The 13,807-nt window shown below is 44.7% G+C and overlaps 1 protein-coding gene across 1 annotated transcript; it reads right to left on the bottom strand.

The window, feature by feature from the left end:
- Positions 1-1,042: 1,042 nt before the first annotated feature.
- Positions 1,043-13,114, bottom strand: LOC102445486 (T-box transcription factor TBX3). Its single transcript, XM_075915891.2, has 7 exons — positions 11,805-13,114; positions 10,308-10,575; positions 9,105-9,251; positions 6,991-7,067; positions 5,529-5,686; positions 3,961-4,628; positions 1,043-2,366 (listed from the first exon to the last, which is right to left on the bottom strand). Exons 1-7 carry the CDS (start codon positions 12,197-12,199, stop codon positions 1,932-1,934), a joined length of 2,148 nt encoding a protein of 715 aa, XP_075772006.2. The 5' UTR covers positions 12,200-13,114; the 3' UTR covers positions 1,043-1,931.
- Between the last annotated feature and the right edge of the window lie 693 nt (positions 13,115-13,807).

Below are 13,807 nucleotides of genomic sequence, written 5' to 3'. Positions count from 1 at the left end.
GCCTGATCTTGGTAAAACAAAAGGAAAAAATATTTAGCACTTTAAAGACTAACAAGATGGTTTATTAGGTGATGAGCTTTTGTGGGGCCCACGAAAACTCATCACCTAATAAACTATCTTGTTAGTCTTTAAAGTGCTACATATTTTTTCCTTTTGTTTTAAAAAGAAAAGGAAGTATTATTAAACAGTTTGGTTAAAACTTGTATTTCCCCAGGAACATTGCAAGCTATCCTGGGTTGATTTAAAAGAGAGTCTTCTCAACTCATTTCACATGAAAGATCTTAGTTTTGATAGAGAGCAAAGAATAAAGAGACAGAAAAGGCAATATTTTAAAAATACCCTATGTTCTCCCTCCAATTCAAGATTTAGGAAAGTTTCTATTAAGGCATTTCACATGAGGCCCAAAGACATTTCAATAAAAATGTATTGAAACTTCAGTGACTTTTAAAGGGGGGAGAGTTATATAATTGTCAAAGAAGTTCTTGGTTTTTCTGTAACACAAAATATACCTTCACTTTTATTTTAACCAGTTCTGAGCACCTGACTTTCAAGCCATTAAAATATGCACCCCCACTTGAACAAACACAACAATAAGCATAACGGTAGTAAAAATCCATTGTGATTTTGACACAACAAGGGAATTGGAAAATAGGTCTTTTAAATAAAGAAAAACCTAGATTTTTTCATCTTTTTTTCCCCAAGTCACCAGAAAAGTGTGTTGTCGTTTTATTAATATATATATTTTTAAATTTTATATGGAGAGTAGCATTTTCAACACACACCAAAAAAAGGTTCAATGCTACAAAGGCACATTTTTCATTCTTTTTTAAGTTAATTGATTTTTTTCTTCTTTTTCTTTTACGTTCAGTTCTTTTTAAAAAAAATTAGTTAAGTTTTTGTATGGTAATGAACCAAAATGAAAAGCGAACACTTATAAATGTGGTCTATTTGGTTAATTTGTTGGTTTTAGGTATATTTTTAAAGGAAATATGAAATTGAGAATGACTAAAACAAAACAAAAAAAACCAACTGCAGTCATTTTTACAGAGATATGTACAGTCAATAAATTAAAGTTTAATTTTGAGTATTCATATTCCACTTATTTACAAGTTATCAAATAATTACATAAATACTTTGTTTTAATAATAGTGTCCACTTTTTTCTTCTCATGATTATGTTTAAACTGTTATTGTGTATACAGTAAAAGAGGAAAAGCTGTAATAAACCTATAGTCAAGCTACAGAGGTTTTTAGATAAAATATTTTGTTCCCTTTCCAACTACATGTTTTTATTTTTGTTGCTACAAAGGTGTGGGGTGGGAAGAAAGGGGGTAAGGAACATATTTTTTTTTTTATTTTTAGCCCTGGGATTTTTAACAAGCATCCAAAAAAGCAGACTACTATGGAACATGCAAAAAGCCAAAAGGTGTTTTGAGACATCACAATATGTCAAAAGACACAGCTTCCCTTAGTATAGACTAACAAGAGCTATATTTAATAACCCAACCCGCAAAACAATATTTAAAGAACTGATATGTGAGTTACTTATGGGGGGGCGGTTAGGAAAAAATCACTTTTCTTACTTTATTTTTAATCCATGTTTGCTTTACACAGTGAAGAAGAAATGACCACCACCCACCAAACCACCTATCTGGCCCAAATGTCATTCCTATGACCAGTATGATTTTTTCATGGCAGCTTTCAAACCAGCTCTGCCATCCCCAGACCCCCACCTTTCTCCTTCCCCCATTTCAAGATAAGTTTGCTGACAAGCCAGCCCAGTACGCAGGACAATGTGGTTTCTTTCAAACAAAGTGCACCGCAATAGTGATTTGAAATGAGACAATAAAGGGGAGTTCCCGTGTTAACACTCTCTTCTCCCTCCCACCTCTAGAGTGGAAGGGAGGGTACAGTAGAGAGGGGGAGGGGATATTAAGGAGATCCACTCCTGGATCTGTCTTGCTTGGATTCAAGTCCACTCACTAGACGCTGGATGTTCTGCAGTTCGCTGGTCGCTTCCTTTTCAGAGCAGAGTTTAGGGGACAAGGACACGGATCCCGAGGAGAGAGTGGAGGACCTGCTGTTGAGTTCTGAGCCAGAGTCCAAAGCTACAGACTCTGCCATGTTGCTTGATTTGCCTTCCCCTGTGCTGCTGGCCACGCTGGGGAGAGCAGTGGTCAGGAGGCTGCTGCTGTCTGGCAGGGGCACAGGGATGGAGTAGGGGCTGTACCTCAGTCGGGGGCGCACTGCGCTGAGGAAAGGATGCCGGTGCACCGAGCTGGTGGCTGCGGAGGAGGCAGCGGCTGCAGCAGCCATGTAGGTATAGGGGTAGGGGAAGAAGCTTCCGAAGGGAGACATGGCCAGGCCCTGGAAAAGGAAAACAGAAGCAAAGAGGGGGAGGGGAAACCGTCAGTGGTTTTCACCCTTTTGCCCAAGTTCCTATGCAACCAAAAGAGCCCGAGAGAAAACACCGCTGACTCAGCTTGCCACAAATCATGCCCCCGGCTGGTAATGGTGGGTGGGTGGGTGGGTGGGTGGGGGAGGTTTGTTTTATGGCACAGGGGACTCACCCACAGGCCTGCATGTCAAAGGCAAAGCAGCTGGGAGAGTGAGAACCCACCGCCACAGCCAAACCTGCTAGCCAGGATTTGCAGCCTGGATTCCCAAAAGTCGAAGCACTTCATTTAGAAATGCCTCCTGGACTTTCCAGAAGGTCTTGAGCACCCCCATTCACACCTCCCTGCCCATCACCTCTGACCATCGGGCCATTTACATAGGAATGCGACTTGACCTCTCAGACACTTCGCCAAAGGATTAATGCCCACAAAACAGATATCAGACAAGATCACAAAGAAAAAACTATTTCTTGCCATTTCAACCAGAAAGGACACTCTCCCAATGACTTAACCACCTGCATTCTGCTACAAAGACCTTTTACATCTGCACTTGAAAGGGAATCCTCTGAACTGTCATTCATGTTAAAATTCGACACTCTCCGGGGGGGGATTGAACAAAGACCCCAACTACCTTACCCATTACCAAGATAGCTTCCCCAATTATCACCTCTAATACCAATAGCTCACAGACATCTAACTTTCTCCACCTCTAATATCATTAACTCACAGACACTTACCTTCCTTCCTCCCCCCACCCCCTGCATCCCCCTCCTGTTCTGCAATGTGATTTGTCCTTTTCATATGTGTTCATTTTTTTAATTGTATCCTTTGGTATATATGGCTGTGACTATTTTCTTCCACTATTTGATCACGAAAGCTCATCACCTAATAAACCATCTTGTTAGTCTTTAAAGTGCTACATAGTCCTGCATTTTGCTTCAGCTACACCAGACTAACACGGCTACATTTCTATTACTTGACTGTAGGCACCCAAAGTTGAGAACTGTGGGCCTATGAAGATGAAAGAGATCGTGGTCTCTAATGGAAATTAGGGAAATCCCTCCCTTCTTGCCCAACATACTTTGTTGTGCTTTTGAGATCCCGACATTCTCTCTCAGAGCTGACTGATGGATTTCAACTAGCACCTATTCCCCCCACACCTCCAAGCAAATTCGCTGCGCTTCTTCCAAACACACACACAACAGACCCGGGGTTACTAAGGGTTACCTGAAGTTCCAAGCCATTGAGTTTGGAAGGGAACCGAGATCTATATCAAACACGCCACTTTCCCAGGGGGGAATACCAGTGAAAGACTCCAAAAGAAAAACCCTCTCTCCCATTCCAGGGTAGGTTTTATACCACCTGGCGCTTTTTTCAACCCATTGCCACTGTATGAAACCGCACCCTTTAGGCTGGGGGTCGGTTCTGGCTCTGTCCTTAGGTGCACCGCAGGGGTGGAAATCAAGCCCCGGTGCAGAGGAAAGGCAATCCAGACCCCTGACTTGCGATTACCAGTGTCGCAGCAGCGCGAAGGGAAAGGACGCCCCAGGCCTGAGGGCGCTTACCTGAGAGGCCAGGACGTGCTGCTGAAGATGAAACGGTAGCGCAGCTGCCGACGCCCCCGAAAGTCCCTGAGCCGCTGCTGTGGCCATGACCGTGCTGTCCAGTCCGCTAACTCCGGCTGAGGCCCCGGAAACGGTGGCCAGCAAGGGCCCCATGCCAGCAGCCATGCCGGAGAAGGCTCCCCCCATGGCGAACTGGCTGGGGTGCAGGAGGAGCGGGTGCCCGTTGCCCAAGGGACTGAAGAACTGCTGGCTGGCCAAGCCAGGGGGGAAGCCGAGGTTCTGCAAGGGCCCCTGGCTCAGATGCGCCGGGCTGTCTGTCTGCACAGTGAGCGGAGCAAAGGAGCTCAGCAGCCTAGCCTCCTCCACCTTCGGGGCGTCCCGGAGGGGGCTTTTGAGCTCCTCGCGGCCGACGCCCCGGGTGCTAGAGGAAATGGCAGCTGGGCTGTGCCTGGAGTCAGGGGGGGCTTTCTCAGTCCGGCCGGGGCCGTCCCTGCTCTTGCTGGCCGCCGATTCCGGGGCAAAGAAGGGCGCTTTGGCTGGGCTGCCGCCCTTCTCCCGGGGATCTTCCGCAGCCGCGGTGGTGGTGCTGATCTTGCCGGAGTCACCGGCCTCCAGCAGCGGCTCATCTTTGCTCTCGGCATCGCTCTCCCCCTCGCTGGGGCACAAGTCTGAAAGGCAAGGAGCAGAGGCTATTGCGTAAGCTGGCTCCGACAGGCAGCAGCGCTCTGGGCGCTACTCTGGGGCGAATATTCCGAGCAAACCTGCGTTAAAAAACAAAACCAAAAAACCCCCAACAACACCCTAATCCTTCCACAACACCACACGTACATGTAAAATTGCCCCCGAACTGAACATGTCTCGGCCCAGAGCCTTCATCTCAGATACGCCGGAGCAAATCCGGATTAGTTTCCACATAAATCTGTATTGGTTGCTCCGGTAGAATTTGAGATCAGGTCGTGGTGCGCACTATGAATGTGTTTATACCAAGCCAAATCTCCCTCCCCTCCACCTCGACTTTAAGCAACAAAAATAATTTAAAACATGGGGGGGGGGGCGCGGGGAGGAGAGAATTTAAAGAGAAATCCAGCGTCTCTGCCAACAAAGCAAAGCCCAAACCGATTTCAAAACCGCCGCCGAGAAAGTGGGATTTTATAAAGGGGAGCTGGGGGGAAAAGCCTTCCTTTAATAGCAGATTGAAACATGAATATTAATGGACTGGCTCCGGTTTTGAACTTTTGCCCCGTGGTCTGCCTTTGCTCCCTTGACTCAGGGCTGGCTCCTTTAAGAACCAGAGGGAGGGGAAGGGAAAAAATGATTCAAAACACAGCGGCAGAAAAAAGAGGGAGGGGTGAGGGAAGAGATGTGGGTCTGTATATCTAAAGAGCCTTTAGCGGATGCATGTTCAAAATCATTTGCTTCGCTGTAGCCAGAAGTTTTGGTCAGGAATAAAACTTTTCCTTCAAGCCAAAAAGGAAAAAAAAACACAAAACACACAGATGAAGAATGGCCGGTGTCTGGTGTAGGGACCTTCAAGATGCATGCGGGGAGGAGACGGGGTCACACCTCACCTTTGAGATTGGATGTGCCCACCGCAGACACAGCGGGGGATGTGGACTGAGCGAAACACTTAAAGGAGGTCTGCTCGCTAGAGGACTCATCGGAGGTGCCGGTCTCCTTTTTCTGCCTCTCGTCGTAAGCTCTCATGGACTGCAAGGTCAGCTGCTTTCTGCGGGGACAGTGAAAATTTCTTCAGCGGGGCTTGTCGCTCGCCTAGGAGTTCAAGTTATCCTCCTGCTAGCACAACTGCCCTCTTGCACCACACTACCTTCAGCACAGCGGGCGCAGCCAAGGCCCTCCTGGCTATGCAGCACGACCGGGCCACTCTATACAGCAATAATGACTTTGTACTACATTTCTTATTTTTTTCACGTTCTTAACGGGGGACCGGACCCCATTTATTACAGATCAGGAGTCATGGAGAGAACACATTTTTTCAGGCAGAATTAAAACGTTCCGGATTGTCTGTTAATGAGAAGAGATTGTTGGAAGCTGTTAGCATCAGTACTTAGAGAGGGCAGAGTATTAAATAAATGAGAGGGAAAACATTCCCAGGCGATTGGCTTTTAAAATGTTAGGGTGTTCCTGGGATATCAGGCATCTTAATGGCTGCTAAGATTGCTAGGAAGTGGTTATTTTGCTAGGCACTTTATGTAATCTTTTCACCAACAATTAACCCGGAGTGAAATCTATTTATATTTAGGGAGACATTAGAAATAATTTCTGTCTTGTGGCTTCAAATATGGGGTTTGTTTTCACAGGCTACGCCTAAACTACGAGTTTTCTCGGCAACAAATATGCTAATGAGGGACTCATTTGCATGAGTCGCGATCTCATTTGCATATTTTCTGCCGATCTGTTTTTTCGCTAGCGTTTTTGTGCAAAAACAAGCGGTGTGGACGTTTCCGTTTTGCGCAAAAACCCCTTTTCCCGCAAGATCGGTAAACTTCCTTTTTTGGGGCATGAGGCTCTTTCGGGAAAGGGGGGTTTTGCGCAAAAAGAAAACGTCCACACCGCTTGTTTTTGCACAAAAACCCTAGCGAAAAAACGGATCGGCAGAAAATATGCAAATGAGATCGCGACTCATGCAAATGAGGCCCTCATTAGCATATTTTTTGCCGAGAAAACTCGTAGTGTAGACGTAGCCAATGTGAACAATAACTATGGGCTCTCAAATCTATAGTTCATTGCTCCTATTTTTTCAGTACCAGCTGCAAACACATGCTTCAATATCCTTGTCTTTTAAGAGAGATTTCCATCCTTGGCTAGTCTATTCTGAGGATACCAATGGCACTTCTCATACCAATCCAATGACATATAGAAGCACGATCTGCAATCGGTTTGAGTTGCGCTCATTATTAAATTTGGTGGGGAAAGGGGCTAGTTTGGAGCAAGATTGGAAGTCATATTGACCTCTGGATATGTTCTAAAGTTGGCAAAAGAGAATGAAACAGGACAACTTTTCAGACTTACCTTTTCTCCCTCCTTCCATTCACGGTGTCCCGAAAACCTCTGGCAAATGGATTATTGTCAATTTTTAACTGAGTTATCTAAAAACAGTGGGGAGAGAGCCACAAGTAAGCAACCTACATTTTCAAAATCTCCTCCCTCCCCTGCAATTAATACAGCAGTAGGTTTACTCTTCAAGAAACACACAGCACGTAAAATCAATATGTGGAAGTACAGAGTTTTTTGCATTGGTAGGTGCAAGCAGATGACTTGGTGAAGCTGTATATTGTCATTTGAACAGGACTATGTTTGTCTCCTTGGGTACAGCGACTGGCTTAGTAAATAGCATACCATGGCTTGCCACTGAAAATGCCCAGTGTTGCGAATAACGCGCTGAAACGAAAGTTAACTATGTGCACCGTGATCCATTAGAGTTATGCCTCAGTTTAAATTCTTTAAATGCCATAATTAAACCGCAAACGAATCAGCCACCCCGTTGCTATAATAAAGTACTTTATATAGTTACATTTCAGTGGGGGGAGGGGCGAACAGAACAGCTGATTTTATTGAAAACGCTTTGTAATGCATCAAGATTTTTTAGATTAAAAGAACTGAGTTACCCTTGAAAACATTTGTTTTTGCTTACCTGCTTTACATTTTTAAAGCCTGTTTAAAGAATCGGTGGGGCCCATGAGGTGTTGAGACACAACGGACAGATTTCACCCCGTATCCAAGTTTGCGGAGTTCTTGTAAATAAGAGGCGCGGAGTTTACACCAGAAAAATGCACCAAGGGTTTCATTTACAAAATCAGGGGAGGATGAGCGGGTGGAAAGGGTTATTTATTTATTTATTTTATTTAAAATCCAACGACCTCTGCGTAGAAAGTAAAGCAGTTCCATAAAGTGTAAATTATGCCTTCTCGTTTGGATTCTGGGAACGTTGCACAGTATCTCCTCGGTCTATAATGTTAAACCTAAGACCCAGCGATTGCATGAAAAGTACTTCTTGAAACTATCAAAGGTCTGGCTAGGTGAGTTGCGGAATGTGGGTTCTGACCTCGAGGGCTGAGTTGCTTCCATTACAATACGCTTTACAGTTTACACACAAATTCATGGCAATAACACAAGTACATTTATTTCTATTCTGCAACCAAGTCAGGCTCCGCTGACGGCCCCAAGCGAGCACCGTTGCTAGCAAAACGCAGCCATGACTTATCTCGCCTGCACACATTTTCTAGTTACTTACAAAAAAAACCCTACCGGAACAGTGTAAACTACTGTCCTTCCCCCAGATGACAAATAGTTATTTAAAATATAATAATTAAGGGGTGAGGAATCTTCCAACTTTTAAAATCTCCTGGAACAACAGAAGGGGAAAATACAAGGATTTCATATCACAAAACGCGAGCAACTCAGTCAGGTGCTTTAAATCCAGCACATTTAGTTTAACAAAAAGTTACAATGTGTAGAGAGGAAAATAAAATAAGCCAGTTTTGGCTCCTTGTGCCCCCAGACACCTCTCCATTGTCATAAATTCAGCATTCGCTAATCTCCCAAATATAATTCCTTGCACACAACCAATACACTGGCAGAAGGAAAAAGAAAATCTGAAACTCTACAACTTTTTCACTCTGGTTCCTTCAGCCTTTAATGCTCAACTCTGTTCCAGAGCCTCCGTGATCAGAAAATATTTTCCCACTCAAATCAATAATAAAACCACTGCAGAATAGAAATAATAATGATCATAGGAAACAAAGGTGAGTTGCAGCCTCATCGCCAAGACGCCAATGTTGTTAAAAGAGGTAAACTAGTGCAAAGGCATTGCAAACTACAGCACACGGCAAACTACAACACACAGCTTTGTCCTGTCTTTCTAATCAGCAATCGGCTTGAGTCCCCTTGCACGTGTTTCTCGCATTAAATCCATGCCGAAAACACACACACACCCTCCCACACGCACAGTCTGTATACACTCCCTTTAAAATAACGTTTTGTCAAGCCAAATCGGACAGGCGATATTATAAACCTTGTTTGCATTGGGAAAAAAGCAGACTTCCTGATTTTTAAAGCAACGATGTCTAGGAAAAGCTTTATTAAAACCCAACACACGTAAAACAATCCCTCCCTAATCGCCTTACCTTATCATTCTGGTATGCGGTCACAGCGATGAATTCAGTCTCAGGGAACACATAGGTTCTGAACGTACTGTAGGGCAGCTTGAGTATGTCGTTGGCTCTGACAATATGGAACCTCGGTTGGTATTTGTGCATGGAGTTCAGAATGGTCTGCAATTGGAGGGGGGAAAGGGACGATACAATCAGACACAAACCCGGCACTCAGACTCGAAAGAGCGCTCCGCTGGCGAGGATGGACTTGTTCTCTCTCTCTCCATTCCCAACGCACACCTTACAGCGCACACGCATGGACAGCTACCATCTTCAGTTGTAAACGATCTACCTATACATGGTGAAATCCACCAGCATTTTGGCAGCATCTGGGGCTTGGGGGAATAGTTTGCGATAAGGACAACATGTATTTTAATTTAAAAAACAATCCAGGGGCTAAGTTGTAGCTAATTGGTCACCCCAATACATTTAAGACCTTCTGGAAAGAGCAAACATGTATTATCTAATCAAACAGCCAGCAAATGTAATGTTCACAACACTGAAGAATTCCCAGCTCCCTACTTATATGCAGAATCTTCCCAAAGAGAGAGAAAACTCGTCTTTTAGCACTTATCAGCCTACTTGTTTGTTTTATTTAGTAAGTTAGGTTTTATCGCTGCACATGCAGTAAATGTAATGGAGTGGATAAAAACGAACGGGCACCTTGACCTCTCATTTATGTGTCTGATTATTTTCCCTGACTTGCATTATAGTATCTTGATTAATATATATATGTAAATGTTTGCATTCCCAGGCATTGAAACCCTTTATGCACATATATAATTTCCTATCGTAAAAAAATGTGATTATCTATATTTTAAGGACAGAGTTGCTCCAATGGGTTTCTAGATGTACCAAAAGATTAAAATATACTATATTCACCAAAAGGAAATTAGTAAATTATATTTTAAGATGGACACATGGGTGTTACAGAGGAGGGTTAATTATTTATTTCCACAAAGCTGTTCTTTACTAAGTTAAAAATCAGTTCAAAGGTTTTTTCTCCCTCTTTGCAACCCCCTTCTACAATTTTCCAGAGCTATTCGATTCTGTACTTTCCCATGCTGCAGCCTCTTCAAACTTTAGTGACTGGTTCTGTTGCAAACTGTATTATGGGGGTGGGGGATAGGAATGAAAGAACAATCAAGAGAAGAATCAAAAGGAACATGGACGTACAAATCCATGTTTGTCAGAAATATTGTTAGTCAGTTTAAGTTTGTGGAAAGTGACGACTTTGGACATCCATTGTTCTCCTGTAGCCGGACTATCCGGGTGGATGCACATTCTCTTTGGCATTTCAGGGTCAGCTTTGCCAGCTACCATCCACCGGGAATTATGGAATTTATATCTGCAGTCATCAGCCGCCACAATATCCATCAATAAAATGTACTTGGCCTTTTTATCCAGCCCAGTACATCTCGCTTTAAATGGAGGAAACATTCTCCTATGAAAAGAGAAAAACAGGAAGATAGAGAAAAGACAAGATAAAAACAAACAAAAAACCCTCAGTGAGTAAACTCCAGTGAGCAAACTCAGTGCCATTTCTCAATAGCAACATGCTCTCAAATAAACAGGGATTTATTCCCCCAACAGAAAATTTATTTTTGCAGTTGCTTAGAGGTTTCAAGAGAAAATTCTTCCTCAAAAAGCATGTATAGTTCCCTACAATCTACACACATCCACTCACAAACTTCAAAACCTAACATGGCATGTGGATCTTGAAGAGATTTATATTTATTGATTGATTTTATTTCCCTGAGTGCTAAACAAGGAAAGATGGGAAAACATTAGTTAACTGGGTAAATGCTCTACATTTTTAGGAGTCATTCTATTAGCTGTGGAGGTGAAACAAGATTTCTGCTGGGGCTCGGAATGAGCCACAGTGTTGTATGTAAGTGTGAGATTCAGAATTCAATTATGTCTCAATGTACCAGAACATATCTGAGCAGAGTTCCTTGCAAACGGCATTCCCCTATGCTCATCACGTATGTGTATATGTATAATGCATATACATACGTGTGTTTTTAGTACCCACAATATATAATACACATATAAAATATGCATATTGATATTTAATATGTGTCTGCATGTGCGTATGTGTGTATGCACACACCCCTCATCAATGTATATATATTAGGATACCAAAATTGCTTGCAAAACCTTCTCTAAGACAGAAACCGGTACCTATGCAGTGTGTGTAAGATTAATTTTTCCTTTCATCTTATGTATTTCCAAATACCATTAGTCAGCACAAATTCTTGCACAGATTCACAAGGAAGTGACTGATAAAGATAAGTGATTTCATCTGACATTACTACCTTTATTTCAACAGCAGAATTATGCCATTTTATTATTGTTGTAAAGAACACGGCAGTAACACTGAAATCAAACCAGTAAAAATCCTAACCAAAATTATTTTGTTCTGCTAATATTTCAATAAAGTAATACTAAGCCACGTCTCTCACACACGTGTGTGTGTACATATACACAGTCACACACGTAATGAGCCTTGACAAGTGTGGCCCTGCAGTCTCAGAGAGAGGCGCAGCATTTCAGCTGTCTCCAAACTTTTAACAATTTCAGATGAAACAAGTTTTATGGGGAAGTCATGGACTCTCCTTGGACCTGCATTGTAGGTTGGAGGGGAATAAAGAGAGAAACACACACACCTACCTTCCTGATTTAGTAATCACCATTTCTGTTCCCCTTTTGTGGAATTGTTCCCAAAGTTCTTTGGCTTCCAGATGCACTTTGGGGTCATCTTCCACCTCTTCTTCTGGCTCCAGCGTTTTTAGAGGCCTCGGATGAGCTGCCGCCTGGTGACCCAGGGAAGAAAAAGGGATGCCAGTCTCTGCCGCTCCGACTAATTGATCCATAATCGGTTTGGCCAGAGCCCCGGGAAGGGAGAGAGCAGCCGCCCCATTGGGAGGCAAAGCAAGAGCCGGGAAGAAGGGAGGTTGGTGTCCTAGCACTGCACTCATGGCAAAGTCCGGTGCCCGGTGAGGTAAGAAGGGGTGGTAAACCATGCTTGTCCCAGGGATTACTGGATCTCTCATCGATATACTCATCCACCCCCACCCCACCCCCGATTTTCCTACTGCTGGAGCAGCCCTTGAGTGGTTTCTAACAGTACATTGTGGGAGAAAAAAATCACCCCAAATGGGGGATGGTGCTGAGGAGTACTATAGATAGATGCACAGCACAGGAAACAGAAAAACTCTACAGACTGGAAGTGGCCCAGTCGGGAGACATAATCATTCAAGACACTTTCTCCTAGTGGCTGCTGCTGCTGCTAAGTGTTATGGGTTTTCCCCCCCGAGTGGAAGTTCTTGCAATTGAAAAGTATGCAGAAGAAGAAAAAAAATCCAGTGATGTCGCTTCTGCTGCCTGAGGTCTCCGCTTTGGATACTGGAGCTCCTGGAGCCTGTCTATGTATGTATTTTATTTTCCTCCCTCTTTCTCTCCAACCACCCCCTGCTTTCCGTTGGTTGCAAAGGCTGAAGGTTCGAAGACAGTTTTTCTTTCTGTGGTTTGTTTTCTTGTTGCTGTGAGTCTGTGTATCCCTTCCCTCTGCTCTCCCTTACACAGTTAGGCTGCGGAACAGAGCCTGGAAAGGGAAGAGGAGGGGGAAAAGAGAAACAAACACAACTCCCCACAATACAAAAACGGACCCCCTGTCTGAATCGCTCTTCTAGCAAGCGGCAGCCACAAAACTTGGTTGTGAAAATCTTGCTTCCGTTCCCCTCCCCCGCAGAGCCTTCTCACGGTGCCCTGATTCCAGTAAGAATCTCTTCTTCTTTCCTTTCCCTTCTCTCTCTCTCCCTGCCTTTTTTTTTAAAAAAAAGGAATTACACTCTTGTCTCCGCTCCAACACACTCCAGCAGAGGGGAGAGCGAGCGAGCGAGACAGACTCGCCGCTCCAAGAATTCCCTGTGAGTCTGCTTCCCTTGCCCCAGATTGTATGGATGTGTTGTGGGTCGCAGGGGAACTGGAGCCTAGTTGATTGGCTCTTTGACGCTTTCGGACCAATTGTGTGGCTCCATAGGCGTGGTTTTGACAGGTCGGGTGGAGGGGGACAGAGCCGAGTTATAAAAAGAAGGTGTCGGAAACTGTAACGCTGCAGCAAAGCATCAATACTACTCCATGGCGTGTGAATATGTCAACATGATCAGAGGGGAGGGCGCAATGAGCCGCTGGGGGGAGGGGGAAGAGAGAAACCCGCCTCTAGGTGGCTTCTCGCAGATGAAATCGCCCCTATAACCCGGCTCGAGCCGCTCCAGCCCTAGAGAGGGGGAGGGGGGAGGCTGGGAAAGTCTCGCCGGTCCCTGGAACAGTGCAGGACTCCCGTCCTTCTGGCCAGACCTAGGGCTGGCTCGCGCCGGGCCATCTCATTTTCGACTCCGCAGCCGCCTGGCGCTGCAGGGTTCGCCTCGCCTCGCCTCCTCGCAGTGCGATAGCAAGAGAAGCGAGCCCAGCCTGCTCGGCGCTGCTAGCGGCACCTTCTGCAATCGATGGGGGTGCGCACTTTGCGTCCGGTGAGCGGGCCCTTAATGAATTGAGTCTCTGGGGATTTGGGGGTGTTGTCTCTCCAGCCCCTCGTTAGAACCGCAGAGGCTAAGGTCCCCCGGGGCAGGACCTCCCATTTTAAACACATTACTCTCAGCCATGTAAGTACT

Source organism: Pelodiscus sinensis, chromosome W (assembly GCF_052426305.1).
Source record: "Pelodiscus sinensis isolate ZL-2025 chromosome W, ASM5242630v1, whole genome shotgun sequence".
NCBI classification, from domain to species: domain Eukaryota; kingdom Metazoa; phylum Chordata; order Testudines; family Trionychidae; genus Pelodiscus; species Pelodiscus sinensis.
This window is presented reverse-complemented; position numbering and strand designations above follow the sequence as displayed.